The sequence below is a fragment of the Gymnodraco acuticeps genome, unplaced genomic scaffold (genome assembly GCF_902827175.1).
Source record: "Gymnodraco acuticeps unplaced genomic scaffold, fGymAcu1.1, whole genome shotgun sequence".
NCBI classification, from domain to species: Eukaryota; Metazoa; Chordata; class Actinopteri; order Perciformes; family Bathydraconidae; genus Gymnodraco; species Gymnodraco acuticeps.
Window position 1 is genome coordinate 2,500,971 of NW_022990125.1, and position 24,066 is coordinate 2,525,036.

A 24,066-nucleotide genomic window follows, 5' to 3' on the forward strand; every position below is an offset into this window, starting at 1 on the left:
CCCTCCATGTACTGGAGATGCTAACTAGATGTGCTTCTGTACATGTTTATTCCCACATATCCTGTGCTATGTCTTTATTCATTTCAATTTCCCATCACCATCTTGTAAATGTAAGTTTCAATCCGGTCATCTTGAGTATGAATGCAAGCATACAGGGGACAAATGCAACCATGCCAGTTGGAAAATTGTGTTTTTGTAAAAACATCGATCATGCTGGGTGGTATTTGGTTTCCAAGCCTGAACTGATGAACCTAGCTAAAGCTGTCCCTCCACCCCTCTGCTGCAGCGGGCCAGGTGGTGAAGCAGATGAACCAGCGGCTGAATGTGGGCTTCACTGAGGCCGAGGTCCTCCACATCTTCTGCGACACCTGTGAGGCCGTGGCCCGCCTCCACCAATGCAAGACGCCCGTCATCCACAGAGACCTGAAGGTGAGGAGAACGTTAATCCCCCCCGTCTTGAATAGGCCAAAACACAATATTCCTGGTTGGAGGATCAGAATCGGTGGACAAAAATGTTCGGGGATGACTAAAAGCAAAATGTGTCACTTAAAAACGTCCTCAACAAAAACCTCCTTAAAGATGCCCTATTATGCTTTTAAGGTTTTGTTTCCCTTTCTTGTAGTGCGTTTTAAAGGTTTTTGTACATTTTTCTCTCCCACCCCCAAAACCCATGACTTTTATGTGGAAGTTCCCCTGGATTTCTTACTAAATGAGCAAATATAAAAAAAGTTGTCTCAATACCCTTAGCGTTACACTCTGAAACCAATCTTAAGCAATTCATTTTCAAAATGTCAACAAAATCAAGAGGGAACCTTACACCTTATTTATTAAGTGTAATGTCAGATGCTGTTTATAAACTGAAATGTTGTAAATCTGCTCGATCAACAGTAGATAGAAGGCTTTAGTTTCACTTCACTATACCTCCTCAGCTTCCTCTTCTGTCCCTCGCTTCCTTTGCCAGCTTGCCCCCTTACTTCCCCGTGTCGTACACCCTCGTGTCTGTAGCTCATCCCACTCCTTTTCCTCTTTCTCTTTCTCCTTCACCAAACTGGCTCTTTGTACAGGCCACAATAGCTGGTACATCTTGAAATTCCTCACTAACTTTCAGCTAACTTGATTTGTAGAGTAGATTTTCAAATCAAGCCAAATTTACCCTCATTTTGCTGATGCTTGGAGGCCTAGGGTAGGTTCCCACCCTAGTTGAATTCTCCTCAGTGCCCCGTCAGTAGGCCGCTGTACTCTGTCCAGTTGGACAAGCCTCTAAACAGTGGGGTCCCTTCAGCTTCACAGGCCTGTCCTCTGTTCGCTGTCTGTATCTGCCTGTTCAGCCTACATGGCTTACGTAACACTGAGGGACACAAAAGACCACGGAGGCCCTGTCATGCATCGCCAGGGGAAGTGAGAGTGCAGAAAAAGGCCCTTAACCCTGAGCTGTCAACAGCATGGAGACACTGTTGCTTTCAATTGCTCAGTTTTCCCTTGGATAGTTTGAAATATGTTTCTCGATACTCTTTTTTTAGTCTCTTCTCTTTTTCTGTGCCACAGATCCTGCCTAGTTTCATTTTCACAAAAATCTTTGACTTCTTCATTCTTTGCAACTGTCCATTGTTTCCTCAACCAGCCTTTGTTTTGTTTTAGCATTTACTGAGTCATTTGTCATAACATTTTCTTTTGTAATTATGTTGATGCACAGGCTAGGAATATCCGAATATAGCTGAGGCCAAAAAGAAACGCAACTGAAAAAATCTGCTTTCAGAATCTGTTATTGAAAATGTCCTTCTGTCTACTAGGCCACAGAGCAGCTATCACCAGACTATAACAAGGCAGAGTTACAGTAATGAGGTTTTGCCTCAGTACTTCATCACTATGTATTAAATCAGTTGAGTGCGATATGCACGTTTTTACAATTGATTTCCTTCTCAGTATAATGGAGCTGGGGATTACCTCTTACCTTGGTTGTTGGTTTACCTGCCTGCCACAAATGATTTCAGAGTCGCAGTTTAAATGATTTTGAGACATTTCAGACCAGTTCTACTCATGAACGGCTAATAACAAATGAATAACATTAAATACTGAAATGTCCTCTTTTGTTGTAATAGATTACATTTCTACATTTACTTTTTTCTTTAGATTTACAATACACATTTACCACTTATACCATAGATCAATTAAAAAAGGAGCAGAACAACATAAGAAGAATAGTCACTTGGGACAGAAGAAACATGTACTCTCTGAGCTTGGAAAGCAGCTCCGTTATTGGTTAAGACACTGTGTTCAAACGAGCCATTTGAGACCAAGTTACATGCATCTATCATTACACATAAACACTGACTGACTTTTCATGTTTTTTTCTTTATATTGTAGTCCTAAACGTATGTCTGTTCCTCTCACTAGGTCGAAAACATCCTGCTGAACGACCAGGGAAATTACGTGCTGTGTGACTTCGGCAGTTCCACCCACAAGATTTTGCTGCCGCATAAAGAAGGAGTGACTGCCGTTGAGGACGAGATTAAGAAGTAGGTTTGATTTCTCGTCAGTGAATTACATGTCCTGCAAGTGAGGTGGTATGTAAATTAATGTCAAAACAAAATGGCTTTAAAACACCAGCATACAGTATAATGGGCCTTTAGCAACACAGGACTGTTTTTAAAAATGTAAGAAGTTAACCTGCAATTCTTTCATGTGAACATTTTCCTTTAGTGTGTAATATAGGTTTTTGAACTTGTTAATGGTCTGCAAATGCTAGAATCCCAAAGTTCCCTCCAGGGTGTTACTGTTACATAGTACAGCATGAATTGTGGGATGGACATATCTTATAATATTTCTGCTGGTTTAACAGAGTTATGGTGCCATCCAGTCAAAGAAAAAGGCATCAAGAGTTTGAATGAGGCAGCATACCAGCAACTGGTTGATTTGTTTGAGGGTTCTGTTACCTTGACCTTAACAAGGTAGTCTCGTGATGTTGTTCATCGGAGGGCAACAATTCCACCTGCGCACTTTACTCAAACCTGGCTTGTTGCCAGAATGTTTTCAAATACAGCGTGGCACTCAACCTGCCGCACTCCAAGGTCTGTTTGTTTGTGTCCACAAGGCAAATTAGTGCTTGCAGAGCCCACTGGGAGCAGATCAGAATAACTGTGTTCCCCATAAACTAGCATATACTCTTTCTGCAAGTAAACCAAACGTAAATGGGCCGCTGCAAACAATGACTGTGTGGTGGACCCGTTGCAGATGATTGGGTATTGTATGGCGGTAAATGCAGGTCTCAACCCCTACACTTTAGCTTTGCAGTTGAAGTGTGTGATATGTGTTAAATCACTGCAGTCCATTCTGCCTGCTAACTTTCCCACATTTATAGCTGCTATAAAGTTCAGTGAGTGTTGCTTATCAGCAGCACATGACCGTGTGTAAACTCTCTCTCACCATGACACTGTTCACACACAATCCATCAGTCCTCTGAACTAGTGTAACCCACCTGGGCTTATTCCAAACACAATCAGCTGTTTATTATTATCAGAATGACGCTGAAAAGAGAAGCAGTATTTATTTGGCTCTCTGTTACACCAGAAGGTGAACTAGGCAATGTTTGCTGCAGCATTCTGGTTCTTTTATTCTGTGCAAGAAAACAAAAGCACACGTGTGACATCATGAAAAGTGTATTAGGCGGTGGTCAAAGAAATAATCTTGATTTAAGTAAAGCAAGCAAAACCAAATTGTTTTACAGTGATGCCTAATGTTTGTAGACCAACCCAGAAGTTAGCACTCAAGGGCTCAATCGGAAAAAGCAATGGGATTTTCCCATTTGGATTTCAGCATATTGCACAATATAAGCTTCGTGGCCTGCACGTGTTTATGATATTGAACACGTTTTGTTAAGCAGGATAGTATCCCACTATTATCCCCGCTATATGATTTTTGAAGCGTAAATGATATGGGCAGAAATCCAAATCTAACGTGATGCTATAAACAAACTACATCACGGTCACAAGGCTTGTTACCAAAATGGCAGTCAAAAATACAATAGCTGAATAAGGCAAATAAAGTGAGCCGTGATGAACCTTCAGAGAAATATCACCTCAATCTGCCTCAGCTGGCAGCTATTTTTTTTTTTACAAATAGCTCTATTAAAGCCACAAAATACCTGTACACAACCTGCTCATCACCAAACAGCAGCCAGAAACAGTTGGAGACCAGCTGGTTAAGCCCCTGTCACACTGTCCTGAAATTGACACCAGATGGACACACGATAAAGGGCCATTCGTGAGGGCATCTTAAGCCTTCGTATGACCGCCGGTGGAGTTTCTCAGGCTCCGGCAGCAACTTCGTGAGCGGTGGCAACATCTTTGACATGCCAAAAAATTGCCGAAGGACCTTGCGAAGGTTCATTTGCATGTTGAATTTGTGTGTCCATTTTGCCCTTCCTAAGGCCAGTGTGAGGGCATCTTGTCAAATCGTGTCATCTTCGTGTGATCACCGGTGCCATCGGGCATTTTTCGCCTCACGAAGACAATACGAAGGAAACAAGAAGCTGCCCGATTGTCTTAGGAAGGCAACACAACTACGTGAAGCCCTCGCAATGCCGTCGTGTAGCCATCGTATTATAGTACGATGACATCGAGATTGCATTTATTGCACAACAAAATCATGTAAACATATTATGTAAATACCCCAATTTGTGTTCTGTGAAACTGAAAAGGATATTACATTGTGTTTGTTACTTTCGTTGCAGTTGTATTTCTTAAATGTAATTTAGGTAACTTCCTGTTTTATTTAGATGCTTTTATTTTGAAGGCGAGTTTACGCTGTTGACAGGAAGTTGTTGTTGCTATGGAAACAACATGACGGAGATAAGTAATATCTTCTATTCTACATATAAAAACCTTCTGTAGGCATCGTACTTGCTTCGGCTGTTGCTTGACTGTTGACCAAGTTCTGGGCCATCTTCGTGCAAAATTCACAATTCCATATTCGTGTGTCCATCTGGTGTCAATTTCGGGACAGGGGCTTACAGAAAATCGAGCCTTTACCATTTTAAGAGAAAAATATTTCTCTCAGGAGTTGTTTGAGACTGAACGACAGAAAATATTGATTTAAAAGTTGGTGTGTCAAAGCTGCGTTCCAGCTTCCCCAAAATGCAAAGTTTAATGATGCATTGACACATAAGCAGCATTTATATTTTTTAGGTGATCCAGATGGAGCAAAAATGAACTTATGTTTGAGTCTTCCAGGTTAATTTAGCTAAATAAATAATACAAAGAGAGAAAACAAAGTGTCCTTTTTAGAATGTGGCATGTTGGAAGTAATAATAATAATAATACGTTTATTTATTATAGCACCTTTCACAGAAATAGATTTCACAAAGTGCTTCACAAGTAAGAACAACAGTTAAAATTAATACAATAACCACATGAGGCATACATTTACGGTCAACATGAAAACAAAACGCAGACCACGTGAAGTCCTGAAAGGAACAAACATAACAGAACACATCACACACATTTCAAATAGAAATAAAAGTCGTTTTTTTAAAAGCTTCTACAGAGACTGCAGAGTGGAAGACTATGGAGAGAGTTCCAGTGTTGGAGCTCCAGCTGAAAGGTACGGTCACCTTTCGTTTATGGACGAGACCGTGGGACAGCCAGTAGGCCCCGGTCTGAAGACCTAAGGGACCTACTGGCGATATAAGGATGGAGAAGGTCACATATATATTCCGGAGCATTTCCACGCAGGGCTCTACATGTAATAACCAGAACCATACAATCTAAAACGAGTTGGGAGCCAATGAAAGGATTTTAAAATGGGTGTAATGTGAGTCATCCTGCTTGACCTGGTTAACAGTCTGCAGCAGCAATCTGGACCATTTGTAGGCGGTTGAGAGATGACTTGCTGAGACACGTGAAAATGTCAATATTTACAATAATCTAGCCGGGATGATATAAAAGCATGAATGATCATTTCAAGCTGCGCTAATGACACAACAGACCTGAGCTTTGCAATATTTCTGAGATGGAAAAAGCATGTACGGGTCAGTGATTTAACATGCTGATCAAAATGCATTGCCTGATCAAATGTCACACCAAGATTTCGTAGGTTGGACCTAACAGCTGAGGAAAGGGACCCTATACTCTTTACAACTTTTGGAGCTATACTGTCTGACGCAATGATGAGAACCTCTGTTTAGTCTGCATTAAGCTGCAAGAAGTTGTTAGATTATCTGTGTTACAAAACTGTCTAAATGCCATTAAGGACTGGATGTCTATCAGGATTATCAGGTTTAAAAGAGACATAGAGTTGAGTATCATCAGCGTAACAGTGGTAGGAAATATTACTGAATTTGCTGATAGCCTGACCCAAGGGAAGCATATATAAGGGGAAAAAAAAGTATAATAAAGGAAAAACAAGTACCCAGAACTACACTTTAGAAAAGATATCACTGACTGCTTCCTGTTGTTTTTGTCTCAAAGGTACACAACGCTTTCATACCGGGCGCCAGAGATGATTAACGTGTATGCAGGCAAAGCCATCACCACTAAGGCTGATATATGGGTAAGGGCTGTGTGTGTGTACGTGTTAAGCCTCCTGCAGGACTGGTTTGTCCTGGCAGTGACTTGTGCGTCACTCTGCCCCGACAGGTTCCTCCTCTCTGTCTGCCTCTCGCTCCTCTCGCCTCGGGCTGTTTGCCTTCACCAGCTCTCCAACAGTGTTTTTCCCTCATAAAACATTGAGCAACATAATTCGCAACACTCCGCCTCATCCCTCTCTCCCCTGCTGCCAGTCGTCTACCATTTTCCCTCCGTTTGAGATAATGAGGCACAGTTTAGGACCTTGATGAGCTTGTGTTAAATAGGCTCTTGGACAAGAGCTTGGACAGCAGCCATTTTGCAAAGCGGTATAAATTGATGCACCCAGTTAAAACGGCAAGCGCGTAAAGAACTGGCTTTTGTTGCGACACTTTATGCATACAACATGTTTGTACTTGGCTAGCCCTTTTTATCTTTTATTAGATGCACTGTAAATGGGGGGGGGGGGAAACATTATACAGCGAAGTCATGGTGAGGAGGCGGCCTGGGCACATGCAGTGCATGCTCTACCTGGGCTTACCTTATCAAGATGTTTTTATTAAGAAGCATACATATTGCTTCTTTTATATTTACCAGCATCAATTTACATATTAGCCCACTGTCTGCAAACCAGTGCAGACTAGTATACTAATGAACCTGCTTCACCAAAACAGACAATGTCTTCAAAACAAAAGGAATCCAGCAAAGCTGTTAGACAAAGTTTCACTGAAGGAGGTCTCCCTCTTTTCCCAGTATAAATGAAACATAGTATTGCCATTATACATGAGGCTATTCAGTTTCTGTTTTTTGTGCTGCAATATAAACTACCTACTCAATGAAAATGAACACCCTTTAACCTCTTACGTCATAGCTAGCGCAAATCGTATACAAAACAAAAGAGCAACAGATCAGTATGGTGGCCAACCTACTGCCAGAAACATCAGGAGAAACGCGCTGCACTTTCAAAAACGATGAAAATATAAAAACAAAAATGTGCCCAAAAATATGTAAATGAGGATCATCTTCACCAATTTGAAAAACACACACAGCATTTAAACATGGTGCCTATTTGCCAATACGGATATTTAGCAGATACATGGATGCATCCTTAATTGTAATCACCATCAAATGCACATCTCTGTATCAATTGTTGCTTTAAATACGTTTGACCTGTAAGCCACCTAAACCAGTCCTTCACCGCCACCTTTTTACCTGTGCTGGACTATGGTGATTTGTTATATATGAATGCACCTGCCAATTACCTGAGCAAGTTAGATGCTGCGTATCACAGTGCACTGAGATTTTTGACAAATTGTAAAGCACTTACGCATCACTGTACCCTATATACCAAGGCGGTTATGCCATCACTTACTGTACGGAGGCTCAGTCACTGGTACTTTTTCATTTACAAAGCCATGTTGGATAAACTACCACCTTATATCTGCTCCCTGATCTCTCTGTGAATTGAAAGTACTTATTGCCTGAGATCGCATGCTGTGGTTTTATTAAATGTGCCAAGTGCTAGGACTGTCTTAGGGAAGAAAGCTTTTAGATGTGCAGCTCCACTAACATGGAACAGTCTGCAAAAAGAATGGAAAATTACCAAGCTAGTACCACTACATGTTTTTAAAGCTCGGTTGGATGCTACAAAATCAGATGCTGTTGGTACCTGTACATGTGGTTAGATATGTAAATTGTAATCCCTGTACATTTTGCTGTATGATGTCCTTTTGTTGTTCTGTTGTTTATGTTTGTATGTCTTCTTGTGGAACCTACTGCTGCAGGTCTCCCTTGAAAAAGAGATCATTGATCTCAATGGGATTTTACCTGGATAAATAAAGGTTTTGAATTGAATTGAATTGACCTATCGTCAGTAATAGTCAAAAATGAGATGAATTGACAAAAGCTGTGGTTATAGGAACTACTCTAGGACATAAAACAAAAACACCAACTTCCTGTGTAGACTACCCCCTGCATTCTCACTTCCTGTTCTATCTTTAGCCACGTGTTTGAAACTGCTGTTTTATACATAGTGTCTCACACAAATGTTATATGCATTTATCCATGCATTTTGCCCTTGTTGGAGGATACGCCGCCTGACTCAGATAAAAATGTTTAGCATCAGACTGAATTACTGCGAATATTATCCATCTTCAGAAAGAGCGCTGAAAGGAAAAACTCCCCAAACACTGTGGCTAATTCCAAATTCTCTTTCATCTCCAAATGTATCATCAACGCAAAGGTGCCCGAGCCAAATATAGCTCCCGCTGAATGTATGATTTGGGAGCAGAGTACTTTAGCATGTGGGATTGTTTGGACAGCCATATTGCCAGGGGAGCAGGCTCTGGGCCTGTATTTTAAAGCATTGACATACAAAACATTGATTCTTTGCTTAGCAGTTCTTTAGAGCTCACTCACTAGAGAAAGGCAACAACGTCACCAGGATTACATTTTTGTCTTAAAATGACTGCAGTAATTCAGTAAATTCAGTGATTATTTGATCAAATATTCCCTTTTATGAATCATAACCATGTGACATTTATGCAATATTTTCAATTTGGACAGGTTACTTTAAAACTCAGTTTTCTTTAAGAAAAGATGCTTTTGAATTGTTAAAGAAATGCAATAGGCACAATACTATATAGTGCAGTGGTTCCCAACCTGGGAGGCCAAAGATCGCAGGGGGGGCGCCAGGCCTCAAATGATTTGAGGCCAAATATCATATTTAGACTTTTTTTATATACATATAATTGTAAAAGGCCTCGTCTCTACACTACAATAAAATATAAAAAATAATTGATTGATTCATTTGAATAAAAATTCAAGTTAGTAGCTATTAAAGGTATACAAAGACAGAAATGTATAATTCTTTCTTTAATATAAATGTTTCTTCCGCCCGTAAAGTGTCCAAACCAGGCTTTTCTGGATAAGCGCATTTTTAAAACATAGTCATTGTCCATGCCGGTTTCAGTTGGATTATTTGTCAATTGCTCTGATCAGATCAGTCTCCTCCATTTTGTAGATTATTTCCGACTTTTGAATCCACATAAACACAACGGCAAAATCCGGCTTACTTTGAGCATGTGTTTTAAACAGTTTAATCCCTTTGTGAATTGTTTCCACTTGCGCCGTCCTTTCATTTCTTCATACAGCGGGAATCCAAATTAATTAATCCTGAGTCCAATAACCATCAAAGTCACTCCAATAGTGCTCCTTAATTACGCTTTCATCCTCCTTTAACAAAATACTTCACATTCACACAGTTTGTGACAGTAGTTGTAGCATTTTTGAGACTTTTAAACTTTAATTACCGCCGCAACTTCCAACAGTAGTCATTTGGGGGGGCCCTTGGGAAAAAAGGTTGGGAACCCCTGATATAGTGCATTACAATGGTGCACACATGGAGTGGTGCAGTGAAGACGTATTTATGTATCCCACCCCGGGATTTAGCATCACGAAAAGCAATGGGATTTCTTCATTAGATTTTTGCAGAAAATAAACTTTGTGGCCAACACATTTATGTTTACGTTTATGATACCGAATATGTTTTGTTCAGCAGGATAATCTCCAAACATTAAGTGCACTTTGTGATTCTTCAGAGCTTAAATGCAATTAGCAGAAATAAAAGGCTAACTTAATGCTATAGACGAACTAAATCACAGTCGCGTGACTACGCATCATCACCGCTGAGCTAGAGGAGGCGAGATCACATTTAATAGTTGATATAGTCGCTTGTTAGCAACCGCCGTTTTATGACACATAGAAGCTTAGGACATTTATCAGTGCGTTATTTACTGATATCGAAGAACACAACATGAACATCTCTTCAGCTTTTGGTAACCCAGTGCCAATGAACATTTACAGTGACCCACAGCCCTAAAGTTTCTGGGTTCCTGTGTTTCTCATGACGGTTTCTGTTTTCTCCACAGGCACTTGGATGCTTGTTGTACAAGCTGTGTTTCTTCTCACTTCCATTTGGGGAGAGTCAAGTTGCCATTTGTGACGGAACCTTTATCGTTCCAGATGACTCCAAATACTCGTTCAAGTTACACTGTCTAATCAGTAAGTTTGTGACTTTAAATGAAGTCAGAAAGTGTATTATAATGATTTTGGAGTAGGAAATTACGCACTGAGAATCATTTACTATTTCTATTGAGCTATAAACACGTTTTTATGCATTTACATGTTTTAACTGTTTTAAGTACTCCTTGTTTGCTTTCAAGTTATCAACCTCCCTAAATGCATTCTGCAGTGGATCTTCCTTTTAAATAAATTGACCAACAGCTCCACCAAGTGGCCAAAGCAAGAAGTTGCAGATCAAGCACATTAATCATGTTCACTGATGCTGTATAAAACAATATCTTTGTCTTTCCCAGGGTATATGCTTGAAACTGACCCGGAGAAGAGACCAGACATTTACCAAGTGTCCTACTTTGCCTTCAAATTAGCTGGGAAAGAGTGTCCAGTGCCAAATCTCTTTGTAAGTCACCACATTGAAGCGTCTGTGTGGCAATAGCGTCTGCATACATTTGCATTAAACATTTATTTCCTGCCCTTCTTCCTTCTTCTAGAACTCTCCCATCCCTACGTCGCTTCCAGAGCCTCTAACTGCGAGTGAGGTCGCTGCTAGAAGGAGCATGACGAAAGCCAGGTACTGATAACTCATGGTTTTTACTTGTGATATACAATGATGGATAAATACAACATAAAAGACCATTTTTTTAAATTAAGAATAGAATAGTCTTCAGGATTGCCCTCACTGCAAAGCTTGCTTTTTTAAAATATCAACTTTTGACTGCTTTGTCCCAGGATAACAGAATCCGTGGGCCCGACGGAAACATCAATAGCTCCCAGACAGAGGCCAAAGGCGGCAAACAGTAACGTCCTGCCGCTCGCCAACACTGTCACCCCTGTAAAGATGACCGTGCCCTCAGCACCCGTCAGCAACGGTCAGAAAGGTTTGTACAACATCAGTGAGATTCTTATTTAACATGATACAGAAGTTTCTATTTTCTTAACACTAGAACCGCCAACGGGGACATTTTACCCGCAGCTGTTTTTTTAATTGTATGTAACTTTTTTTTCAATAACATATTAAAGTCTCCCAGTCCGTGACTTTTCCTGAAAGTGTGTTATGTAGCACCCTCTGTTGTTAACAATTGTCAATATGAAGTCAGATTGAAAAAATCGCCAAAAGAAATGCCATTTATACCTATATCCGCCAGCAGGTAATATTTACCTCATAGAAAATGCAGCGTAAACATGATGTGTTGCTATAGCAACGCCTTTTGTCTACTGCGGTTCCTTACAGATAGAGCAGTGTTTCTCAAACTTTTTCATACCAAGGACCACTTAACCAATAAAAAAACACTCGCGGACCACCTAACTCCACAAATATCCCAAAACACATCGTTTTTTACAAATCGCCTGAAAATGGTACAAACAAGTGGCAACATGTGTGATGAAGGTGTTTATCTGGGCTATATCATGCAATCGAAAGTGAAACTTAAGCTCGCTCCATTGCGGAGATATTCGCGCAAGTGTGGAACACTTACATTTATTTATTTCTAAAGTGACATTTTACCAATATACTCACGGACCACTAGGGGGCGCTCACGGACCACCAGTGGTCCGCGGACCACACTTTGAGAAGCACTGAGATAGATAGATAGATAGATAGATAGGTAGGTAGATAGATATATTGACAGATGGATAGACAGATAGATAGTGTAACATCTTGGAGAATACAAGATCTTGGATGACTGAGCTCACGTTGAGGACGTAATGCATGTGTGCAGGTTACGTGCCAGTTGAATAAAGATGGACACTCGGAATGAGAGAAGTAGTCCGCGTCGTCTGTTTATGTAGACAATTATATGTCCATAGAACAGAACATTACAGATAGATAAACCATTTGTGACCGAGAGTTGACCGGTCATAAACTGGGAACAACAACATATGACTGAGGCAGCTCATTCCTTAAAGGGGACCTATCATGCAAAATGCACTTTTATACATGAATATGTGTCCCCGGTGTTCCAGGGAACTCACCAAGTGTCAGAAAACACAATCCTCTCTATTTTCCTCCATACCCAAATCTCTAAAAAAGGGGCTGCAACGGATCTGATACAGACTGATCCAGATTTGAACACTTTACTGACGTCAGTAAAGTGGCGCTACGGCTATTGGTCAATTCTCCACCAATCAGGGGAATGAGAGGTTGGGCCACGGCCGGCCATTGCTGCTCGAAAGCGGTGGAGACGCTGTAGTACATATGCCAGGCCTGTAAGTGGCGCTGTAGTCTGCCACAAAAGCAGCGAAGAAGACTTCCCTTGCATGGTTGCCATGGTTGCCCTTCTGTTTATTCTCCGCTGTGGCTCTTTTTCTCCCTCCCCGAGGCAAGCGTTTGCGCCTCCTGCTTTAAAACAAATGAATAATGACTCTATATAATCATATGTAAGGGATAATGTGCAGCGACGCGGTCATTATCGGGAAAAGAACACCGACAGGCTGATCAGGAGCCCGACGCGAAACGGAGGGATCTAGATCGGCATGAAGGCACATTATGCAATGTGCACGTTATCCCGCTTGTTACACATGGCCACATTCTCGACAAAGTAACGACATGACTCCCAATATTAATTGAAATGCTTTTATGGATTTAGAAAATGATTTTAGTGATTTAAAAAATAGTTGTATTGATTTAAATTGACATGCATCCGCTAAGAAAAATAGTCCGTTGTTACTGTTTGAACTAACGTAGCAACGGCAGGAACTGCTTCGATAGCGTTTTTGAGGAGCTTTTTGATTACAGATTTGAAAACATCGCACAATTCATTATGTCAAACCTTGGAAAGTATCTAGATATCCCTGCCCCAACTGAATATGTGTCGCCGTTTGATGTCTATGTCTGGACCGCTGCGTAAAAAGGAGGGTTTCTGCCCCATTACTTCTCTTCTTACTTCTATAAGAATAAAACACGGTGGACGAAGATCTCTTTTTCTCCCCCTCTTCTCCCCGCTGCAGCCTAGCAGCTGATCTCAGAGCACGCTCCCCTCTCCTGCAGGGGGGCGTGGTCAGCTGCAGCTCACAGAATCAGCCCCCTGCAAAAACAGCGCTGGAAAGAGCAAATAGAGCGAAATGAGGCATGGCTAAAATGCAGGATCGTTTTGGTATTTTGAAAAAAAACTATATTTATATACTTTATATAGGTATGGCCTTACAATATATTGTTCAAACATAGCATGATAGGTGTCCTTTAAGGGAGATATCAGACGTCAGGGTTGGTCATGAACGTCAAAGGGCAAAAAGGTTAGATATCTAGGAGTAAAGGAGAATTATTCCCTAACAATGTTGTCTGATGATATGACCCAGAGGTAATAGATAGATTAAAAATTGTGCAGTAAGCATTAAGACATCCACCCGAAGCGCTTTAATTGGGCTCAATCAATGGATATATCAATTTACTTTTTTCAGCAGAGTGTTTTCTACCACGATTTTCAAACATACTTATGATGTCAAGTAACAGGACTGCCAGGTAGAGAAAATACTTAAAGGCCAACATTTGGTTTTACGTCAAAATATTATTCCTCATGGAGGACCCCAGAGGCCTGTACGACGAAGCCGGTTCAACATAACCTGGATATGTTTGCGTTACCCGGTTTACCTAATCCAAAACAAAAGCGCCCTCACTAAGCGGTCCTACGACGCAGGTTATCAACTCGTTAACTCAAACCAGCTTTGCCCTATCTAGTTAGGTGCGCGTTCACATGAAAGGGGTGGTATTTGGAGCATTCAACCAATCACAAACATGGACAAGCGTACTGATAGCACAGCGCGTCATACTTCCTGAATGAAAAGTCAACTATAATATTAGACAAATATGAAGACGTTAAACTTTAAACATCCATGACTTAAACACTTTATCCAGGATCAAAGCCACATAGCTGCACCTGCAAGGTGAATACAGCTGGTAAAAGAAAAAGTGTTTGAATGCTACATTAACAGGTTTATGATATCACTGCCCCGTCCAAGACACGAGTGGATCTGACTTTAATTACATTTGACTCAAGTGTTTCGTCAACTTAATGTGTTGCTTAAAATAATACTTCTGCATACAGTCTGTGACACTGTGAGTGTTGCACGGCCAGATACGGCTCAAGAAGCTGACTCAGATAAGGAAATATATGATACATTATGATGTGATATGAATGATAATGGGACACATCGAAGTCTGCACTCACAGTGCCGCGGACTGTACGTAATGTTACTTTGATCCGGTTACTTATGTTGTGGCAGATATTTAAGTAAGCTTTCTTAACGCTAATGTTATAATAGTCAGATTGCTCTGAAGATGGGAGGTGATATTTTATTAATGTTCACGTTCACACAGTCGGTGATTTTTGCAGGTTAGCCGCTCAGCATAAGTTACCATGGAGATCTAGCCCGCTAAGAAGTGAACCAGCGTCGTAGGACCAGAAACCCAGAGTTTTCCCTGAAGTTAGCTCGCTAAGTGAAAATCCGGCTTCGTCGTACAGGCCACAGGCCTAGAGAAAATCAAAACTTGTTTTGACGTCCGATAACTTTTGACAAACTAATAAATAGCATTACTTCATACTTCGACAGCATAATCACAAATACTTTTCCAAATGGTACTTTCAGAATTTGTTTGTACACAAATACACACATTTTGTGGCATCTGTGCTTAATGCTGTGTCGTATGTAAGAAATCCATCAACCTACTCCTGTCCACTCAGCTCCCACCCCTGGCTCTGGGCAGCCCTCCGTGCAGCCCCAGCCCAGCAGTCAGCAGCACCGGGTCCTGCAGCAGCTACAGCCTGGTGACCTGCGTCTACAGCAGCTACAACAACAACAACAACAACAACAACAGCATCACCACCACCACCAACAACAACAACAACAACAACAAGCAGTGCAGCAACAACATGCAAATGCACAGCAACTCCAATACCTCCAGGTACAAACTTACAAACGATGCAACTTCACCACTTTTCAAGCACAAGTGAAGAACAGATGTTTCAATCCCTTTGCTCCCCTCCTCAGTACCAACAGGCTGTGCAGCAGTCCCTCCAGCTTCAGCAGCAGCAGGCCCTCCTCCAGCAGCAGCAGCAGCAGCAGCAGATGATGATGCAGCCCATGTACCAGCAGCAGATTGCCCAGGCTCAGGCCCAAGCTCAGGCTCAGGCTCAGGCCCAGGCTCAGGCCCAGTACGCAGCCATGGTGAGTTCTGTCAGGTCTAAACGTGGCGACTAAGCTGCCACGGCTTGAATTTGATTTGATTTCTGCCCTTTAACCTGTTAAGCCAGAGAGACCCCGGTACCGGGGCACTGCCGCAACATCTTGCAGGAAACAGTGTCTGAGGGCATGTTCATTTAATAAACTATGAATGTTTTAAAGCCATGTAATGGGAAGAAACTCATCTAACTGATCATTATTATTTTGTATTCAAAATAAAACCCACAATGCTAACGCTGAGCCTCTGAATTAGCAACGAGCGAAATATGCTAACAGATGACTGCACCGAAACTCACTCACAAAACCTTATTATTTATCTTTGCTGCACATCGTTTCACATCGTGAGGTGACACAGAATCGAAGGGTACCCTCATTATCACTCAATTATACGAAATCGCGACTTTATAAACAAAAACAGACATCAAAACATGTGGCGCTAGGTAGCTAAAAATGCTAACATGGCTCACCTGTGTCTTTGTCTGGTCAAACGTGGTCTTCAATGGCATTAAAACGATAAAAACGCTGCTGAAGTTAATCCATAGGTTAATCCAATGTGTCTGTGTCCCTTTGAAATGATTTCTGATAATCCATGAGCAATAAACCTGCTTTTCCGTTTCCAGATGTCAGAGCTAGAGACAGCTTCACTCATGCAAAACTGAGTGTGCGAAGCCCACACCTTTTTGTTTGACCATGTGTGTGAGTGGGGAGATTCCCCTTCGATTCTATTGGCTCTAACGGTCAAAGAGATGTCAATCACCAAAATCGACCAATGGGTTCCAGAGAAACGGTAAAACCCCCATTTCCATCCAAATCACCTCAGAGGTGGAGTTTTTTTGGCTAAACCTCTCTAAAAAGGTCAAATGTCACTTGTTTTGCATCAATCTTGATACAGGGTACTTATTATATGTTGTACTTTGGATTCCTAAAGCTTTTAGTCTACCTTACCATCATCCAAGGGTAGTTTTCACTATAGAGTGGCGAAGTCATGCCCATGGGACCTTATTTCGGAAAAATTATGTATTGAAGTCAATGGAGAGAGAAAACTTATCTTTCGATCCCGTTTGAATTGTGCCATGAATTACACATATGATGTTTGTCAATCTTAAAAAATCATTTCCATGTCAAAAAAGTCACAGTTTGTCTTAAAACTGTTGAAATATAAGACTATGGAAAATATGCAACTAGAAAGACTACAAATCCCAGAGTCGCGTACATTAACGTTACACATTACACTCGTGTTACTCACTGAAACCTTGTATAGCCGGTCCCGCATGCTGGCTCTTGCAGAACCGACTAACTCCCCTTGTGTATGTACAGTTCTCAACATGGCCAGACTTGTAGTGATTTTCACCTCTTTTAATACTTTTCACTTCATTCTGAAAGAAAGAGGTGAAATGTGCTAACGTGACGGCCATCTTGGTGTTGGTGACGTATGCGAGACCAGAGTTGTAGTTCATTGAGCGCTTCACACAAACAAATGTGTTACTTCACAGTTTTACGACACGTTTACATTTGTTGACTTGCAAAATTATCTTTTAAATTGACAAACATCATATGTGTAATTCGTTGCACAATTCAAACGGGATCAAAAGATAATCTTTCTCTCTCCATTGACTTCAATACATGATTTTTCCGAAATAAGGTCCCATGGAGGTCCCCCGGAAGGGGAGGGACTTCGCCACTCTACAAGTAAAAAATTATTTTTGGACGGACACTATAATTTAGAGTTTTTTTACTATGTTCAATCTAAATTTTCTTTAAAATAAAAAACATCTATATTGATTCTGACTTTTCTACATCCAACTCACAGGTTTATCATTACTTTGAGGAAAAATATTATTAATTTAACCCTTTTAGAAGGGAAGATATGGTCATTTGTTCTGGGAATGTCATTTTCGAGCCTGAGACCTGAAAAACAGGCTCAGGGCTAAACTGGACGTCTTCCAGATCAATTTGCTTTTGTTCAACACATTGAAGCATTCTTCTACCACAAAGTCACGACAGAATTTCAGAGCAGAAGATTCTATCCAAAACGGCAATAAATAGTTTGAGCAAATGACAGCGAAACACATGGAGACACAGCGTGAAGTAACACGGAGATGAATACTTAATTTAATGTCAGAATGGCCTAAAATTGCTCTCTGTTCCAAACACTGGCAGACAAAAGTCCTCTTTAGTGGAATCGCTTTACTTCTGTGCCAAGCGGCATTGGAAGCAGACGCTCAAACTTCCTACTGACTCTTTCCAAATATTCTGAAAACTAGTATTTACGCAGCTACTGAATCAAACACACAAACACAGGTCCTCCAAATGTGCTCTGCTAGGGCGGCGCAATTTTTAGTCTGTTTCCCACCGAACACGTACCATCTGTTTTATTTCAGAGGCAATCTGGTCAGAGCGAAGCCACAAGGGGATCGAACAGAGGGTGAAATCGAGCAGTTTCCTCCATGTTGCATCGTGGCATATGAAGCAGTTTACAGGCAGGGGAAGAGAGCACCTCGAACAAAAAGCATATTCTTATTCCCAAGATACCTGCTAAATGTTAAAAAGCAGCATTTCCCCTCTGATCTTAGACCTGCTCCTTTCTGTGATGAGGAAAGCTTTGCTAAATGACTGCACATTTTTCAACACTAACTTTATTGCTGCAGCACTTAACAAGCACAGACCAATCTACATTTTTTTTGAGAAAAACTCAGAAAAATGGGCTTGAGGATGGAGCAACAATAGCAAGATTTATATCTAAAATCTGAATCATTAACCATATTGAACGTTTCTGCCCTTGTTGTCCACTGTATTTCTGGGCTCCCTAAACAACACTGCTAGGTGCTCCTTGTAGTCCTAAATCCAAATTGGAATGGGATTTTTTGGCTACAGATCTTTTGAAAAACAATACATATTTGTTTAGTGCACGTTCTTTTAATGGAAAATAAAACCAAATATTAAGCGAAATATGTCACATTATATAATGACTGTCACCGAGTCATCATTTTGAGAAAAAGGCCTTCAAAGTTTTTTCTTCTCTGGAATCCATCGATCTGATTGATTATTAGCGGAGCAAATTATCAAAATACTACGGAGGGAAGATATTTTAGTTTGGAGGGGAAGCTCGCGAGTGTGTGTGTGTGTTTGTGTAATTTTGCGTTTGTGTGTATTGTGTTTGTTTCCCGGGTGAAAACACTCACGAGAAACACGGCTGTTGTTATGCCTGCTGTGACGTTAAGTTACTCCGTTCTCCACTTGTAATTATGCCGTCACAAGCTTCAAAGCTGTATTTATCATCTGAATTTGCCGAAACAAGTTTAATATTCTGAAAGCCAAGACTTTGTTTATTTGAAATCAGATGAAAACAAACTGTAACGGACCCTGCCGTGTTATCTATGATTACTATACTCTTACATTCATAATGTCAGCGGGAGGGAGGGGGGAGGGCGGCGCTGCGGAAGAGCAGATTGCGAGTGAGAGGTGCCATCATCCCTTTACAAGCTTCAAAAATGTATTTATCGTGTGATTTTGGAAATAAAAGTTTCATATTCTGAAAGCCAAGACTTTGTTTGTTTAAAATCAAACAAAACACCCGAACACCGAAAAAATAGTTTTTTACGTAAATCCACGTTTATTTTGAAATGAGCCGTTGCGACTTCCGACTGATTTCGATAGAGCGGGTCACATATTATATAAGCATTTAGTTCAAATAAGATTTAAAATGCTCACAGGTTTTACACCTCTTATGAAATGTAGACTACATTTATTATGGAGTTTATGTCCGAGCCAACAGACTCACAGATTGTTGGCTACTGAGAGAGATGCCAAATACACCGCATGTAGTACGACACAAACCTCCGCTGTGGATTTTCAAAACAAAATACAGTAAAACTATGGTCGCAGGCCCAAGTTTAACTCTCTGAGGTCCAAGCCATTTTTTCACATGTTAAGGTACGGACACACCAACCCGATTATCGGCGTTGGTGGGCGTCAGGCCGAAGATGAGTGTCGACACGCCCTACTCGGATTGGTGTGTCCCGCACCGTCGGGTCTTTTCAGCCGACCCGAAGCCTTTTCGGCCGAAAACCGTCGGCCAAAGGCAGTCGGCAAAATAAATCACTCTGATTGGCTGTTTAGCTTAGCGAATCAGTGCATGATTGAGAAGCGAAACGGAAGTGAGGGACCCAAACAAACGATTAAGAAGGCAAATCTGAGATTTCATTTAACTCCAGCTCTCGACACAATGGGAAAAGCCCCATGAGCTTCTCGTTGTAGAGTGAAAATGGAACGCACACGCTATTTGTTGCTTGTTTATATCACGCAGTCTGTTCTTCTTCTCTCGGTTATCACGCGGTCTGTGTCACTACCCGATCTGCAGCTCTGCCCGATCTGCAGTGCGCATGTGCGAGATGGTCCGCCATATTGAACAACTCCGGACGGCAACCCAAGTAGGACACAGTGGCTTTTGGCAAAGCTCAAAAGGAAAACTCGAGAGAGATGAGTTATTGTCATTACAACGTGACTTCACTATTATTTAACAACTCTTTTTATTGGATTATTTTATTTGGGGTTAAGTACATTGTCAGAATAAGTGAGAAATGGATTTAACTTCTGTTAGCCATATGCCATACATTTTTGCATACATTCACAGTAAATATTTATTCAGTATGATAGCTGTCTAACAGAAGTTACATTAATTTCTCACTTATTCTGACAATGTACTTAACCCCAAATAAAAGAACCCAATAAAAAGAGTTGTTAAATAATAGTGAAGTCACGTTGTAATAAGAATAACTCATCTCTCTCGAGTTTTCTTTTTGAGCTTTGCCAAAAGCCACTGTGTCCTACTTGGGTTGCCGTCCGGAGTTGTCCAATATGGCGGACCATCTCGCACATGCGCACTACAGATCGGGCAGGGCTGCAGATCGGGTAGTGACAGTCTGTCTTCCGGTTATTGCCTCTTTTGAATGACGAATACACACTACCGCCGCCTGCTCGTAAGGAGAGTTATTGCCACTCACGCATGCGCAGTTCGTACGTGCTTCTTGGCCGTCGGCTGAAGTCTTTGCGGTGTGTTCCAGTGCGACACATGGCCAAAACGTAGAGACGCGAGGTGAGGCAACAGTCGGGGTCCGTCTGTGTCAGTTCTTTGTTGTCAGATTGGTGTGTCCGGGTCTTTAGGCTCGCCTGTTTTTTTTGTAAAAATGCTATTAATACATGAACCTTGGTGACCATTGGGCTGGCCTGTATGGTCTGCCTAAAAAACTAAAATAGAAAAACGTTTATGCAGCCCCAACAACAGCCACTGATCATCAACAGACTTCATGCAATGCTTCATTGGATGCATATATTATAATCTCTATCTCACTCTTAACACATTTAATCTACTTTCTGCATGGATAAATGTTCATAAAATACATCCATTGTTTGTTTTATATGCTTCTTGAAATCCTAAAAAACACGTCGTTTTTCTTGAACAGATTACAAGTTGCCTGAAAATGGTACAAACAAGTGGCAACATGTTTGACGAAGGTGTTGCACTGGGCTATATCATGCAATCAAAAGTGAAACTTAAGCTCACTCCATTGCGGAGATATTTCCGCGAGACCGCGGAAAACTAAAATATAATAATGTATTCACCCCCCTCCGTTGACAGGGGTCGTCAGTCTCTGGCACTGTTATTTTGGGGGTCGCGGGCTGAAAAGTTTGGGAACCCCGGTCCTAGAGCACCATTGTGGTTTTGTTTTTTGCTTTCTGGTTACTAGCAAGATTAGTTGAGTTGAAATGGTCCGTCAGTGTTTAAACCTTATTGCATTTGGGATTGATTTATTTGTTCAGTTTGGTCTCCGACGTGCTGTTTGACTTTCATTCCTCCGTCTCTCCCCTCCACTGTGTCCCCAGCTTTCCAAATCCAGAACTGGTTTCTAACAACATTTCATCATCTTGTTGCCGTCATTGTGCACCATGAAAACAAAGGTCCGTCCCTCATTCCCTTCTCCCTCTTCTTCCTCTGTTGCTTCCCTAACAGCTGCACCAGTACCAACAGGCTTTTATCCAACAACAGCAGCAGCAGCAGCATCATCATCAACATCAGCAGGAGCTTCTTCATCATCATCAGCACCAGCAGCACCTTCATCCCGCTCCGCAGACTCTCCCCTACATGTCCTCCCCTCTTGAGTTCCAGATTCCGCTGGGATCCTATAACACGACCCCTCCCACTGCTGGAGATGTGCAGGTGGGGGGGCCGTCACCTGTCGACTCCTCATACTCTAACCCCAGGTAAGACCCACTGAACTTCCACCAGTCTCAACCACCCTTTAAACAGTGCCAGAGCCCACAGTGTGTTCCCGTTAAAGTGAACTTCCTGTCTGTCTTCTCTTTCCTTCTCTTGTTCTCTATATCTTTTCTTTACTTGGAAAAAAGCCATCATGAATCCAGAAATGGCAAATATAAAAATGACTATTCAAAAAGTATTCCACAATGTTTTTTTGATAAAACTTGTATCCATACGGGTTCTCACTGATGGAGGGGTGGGAGGGTAAGGGACGCGGGTAGTGCGTGGCAATGCTTACAGATGGAGCGCTCCATTTCAGACGCCTACCCGTGCGGGTCCGTGATCGGCACGGAGTGGGCCCCTGCTGAAAAGGAAAACCCCCCCGCAGGACTTGAAACGCCCCCTTGATAAATACATTTAATTATAATGAAACCAGCTGCAATGGATAATGGATCCACCAGGGGGACCCGTGATTAAAAAGCTGCCACACTGGAACCCATGTGAAATAAACAGCTGATCTACAGGTATCTGATATAGCGGATATTTGTTAAGATCCATATGTCACGGATAGGATCATATTCTGTGCTAAATAAGAGACATGTAATCATTTACTAAACATCCCCATCTTTTTATTTAACAAAATAATGTTTAATTCACGTTGGCGTAAGTACAAATCCATCGCTATGTTTTTAGATCAGGAAATGCATCCAGGCTCAAACAAACGATTTTCAATCATCATCCTCACGATCATTTAATGTATCATATGTTCGCGAGTTGAAATGAATGCACTAAATGTAATCCACGTGAGTTTACAACAACAAAAATAATCGCTTTGTTTTTATATCACATCCGACCGGAGGAAAATGCAGCACGGGTCTCACTACCGATCATCCTAATCCCACGGGCAAACAATAATATGTACAGTGTTAATAGTTTACTGTATTATTATGGCGCGTTTCCACTGCAGCGGGGTAGCCCCGTTTAAGCGTCCCTAAGCGTCCTCGCTCTGGCCTCGGGCTGCCTCGCTGGCCGGCCCAGGCCGTGGCGCATTTCCATTACAGTTTAGGACCTGGGGTAGCAACGCAGTGTAGGCGGGGCGATCGGCTTTGTTTTTGTTCACATTTCGAGTTGTTCCGTCGAGCTCCCGCTGGATTTGATCATCCCCAATGAGATGAAGGAACGTCGTCACCTCCTCGGTCGACCACGGTGTGCTTTTCTTATTAGACGTAGCCATTTTTGTAGCTCATCCGTTTACAAAATGCTGTTTATAAAAATGCTGCAAGCTTGCTTCTAGATATATATGCGACGCTAGGGATGAACTCGCGCGCAATCTTGTGACGATTCTCTCTGACCAATCAGCAGTCGAGAGTGTTGACGTCACTAGTTCAGCCCTGGCCCTGGTCTGATAGAACCACGATTTTATGAGGCCGGAAAAAGAGGGAAAAAGTACCCGCTAGCCGGTACTAGGCTATATGGAAACGCCACCAAAAACCGGCCTGGCCGCTTGAGGACGGTTAAGGACGCTTAAACGGGGCTACCCGCTGCAGTGGAAACGCGCCATTAGTGTCTAATATTACTGGGGATTTCGGAATGGTAGCCTACTGGATTTTGATGTATTGTATCGGCTTCATATCGCAATATATTCCCGAAGTCTGAAATGCAAAAATGTCCCACATTAGGGCAATTCACCCTACATTTAATCATTCATACAAAATCATATTTCGTTTATTTTTTCACGAAATAAATGTGGTTTAATCCACATAATTTACTGTGTTAATTGTTTTCTGTAGTATTGTGCACATTACTTTTCGCTGCTTGTTGCACCTGGTTAGAAGCTAAACTGCATTTCGTTGTCTCAGTACCTGCAATATGTGCAATAACAATAAAGTTGAATCTAATCTTGAGCAGGAACAAATGTATTTAGGCTACTTAGTACATATCTGACATAAACGATTAAACACATTTGTGCATTCTTTAAACCGAGTCAAGCCGAGT

General features: G+C 41.6%; 1 protein-coding gene across 3 annotated transcripts in view; it reads left to right on the plus strand.

Moving 5' to 3' along the window:
• The window catches only part of bmp2k (BMP2 inducible kinase), an 83,390-nt gene that overhangs the window by 29,642 nt on the left and 29,682 nt on the right, over positions 1-24,066 (plus strand). For all 3 annotated transcript variants that reach the window (XM_034216708.1, XM_034216709.1, XM_034216710.1), the window contains exons 4-13: positions 287-429; positions 2,395-2,516; positions 6,465-6,546; positions 10,490-10,622; positions 10,937-11,040; positions 11,132-11,211; positions 11,370-11,518; positions 15,317-15,537; positions 15,624-15,800; positions 21,826-22,076. In XM_034216708.1, coding sequence (XP_034072599.1) covers positions 287-429; positions 2,395-2,516; positions 6,465-6,546; positions 10,490-10,622; positions 10,937-11,040; positions 11,132-11,211; positions 11,370-11,518; positions 15,317-15,537; positions 15,624-15,800; positions 21,826-22,076 — 1,462 coding nt within the window. The remainder of the gene's footprint in view (positions 1-286; positions 430-2,394; positions 2,517-6,464; positions 6,547-10,489; positions 10,623-10,936; positions 11,041-11,131; positions 11,212-11,369; positions 11,519-15,316; positions 15,538-15,623; positions 15,801-21,825; positions 22,077-24,066) is intronic.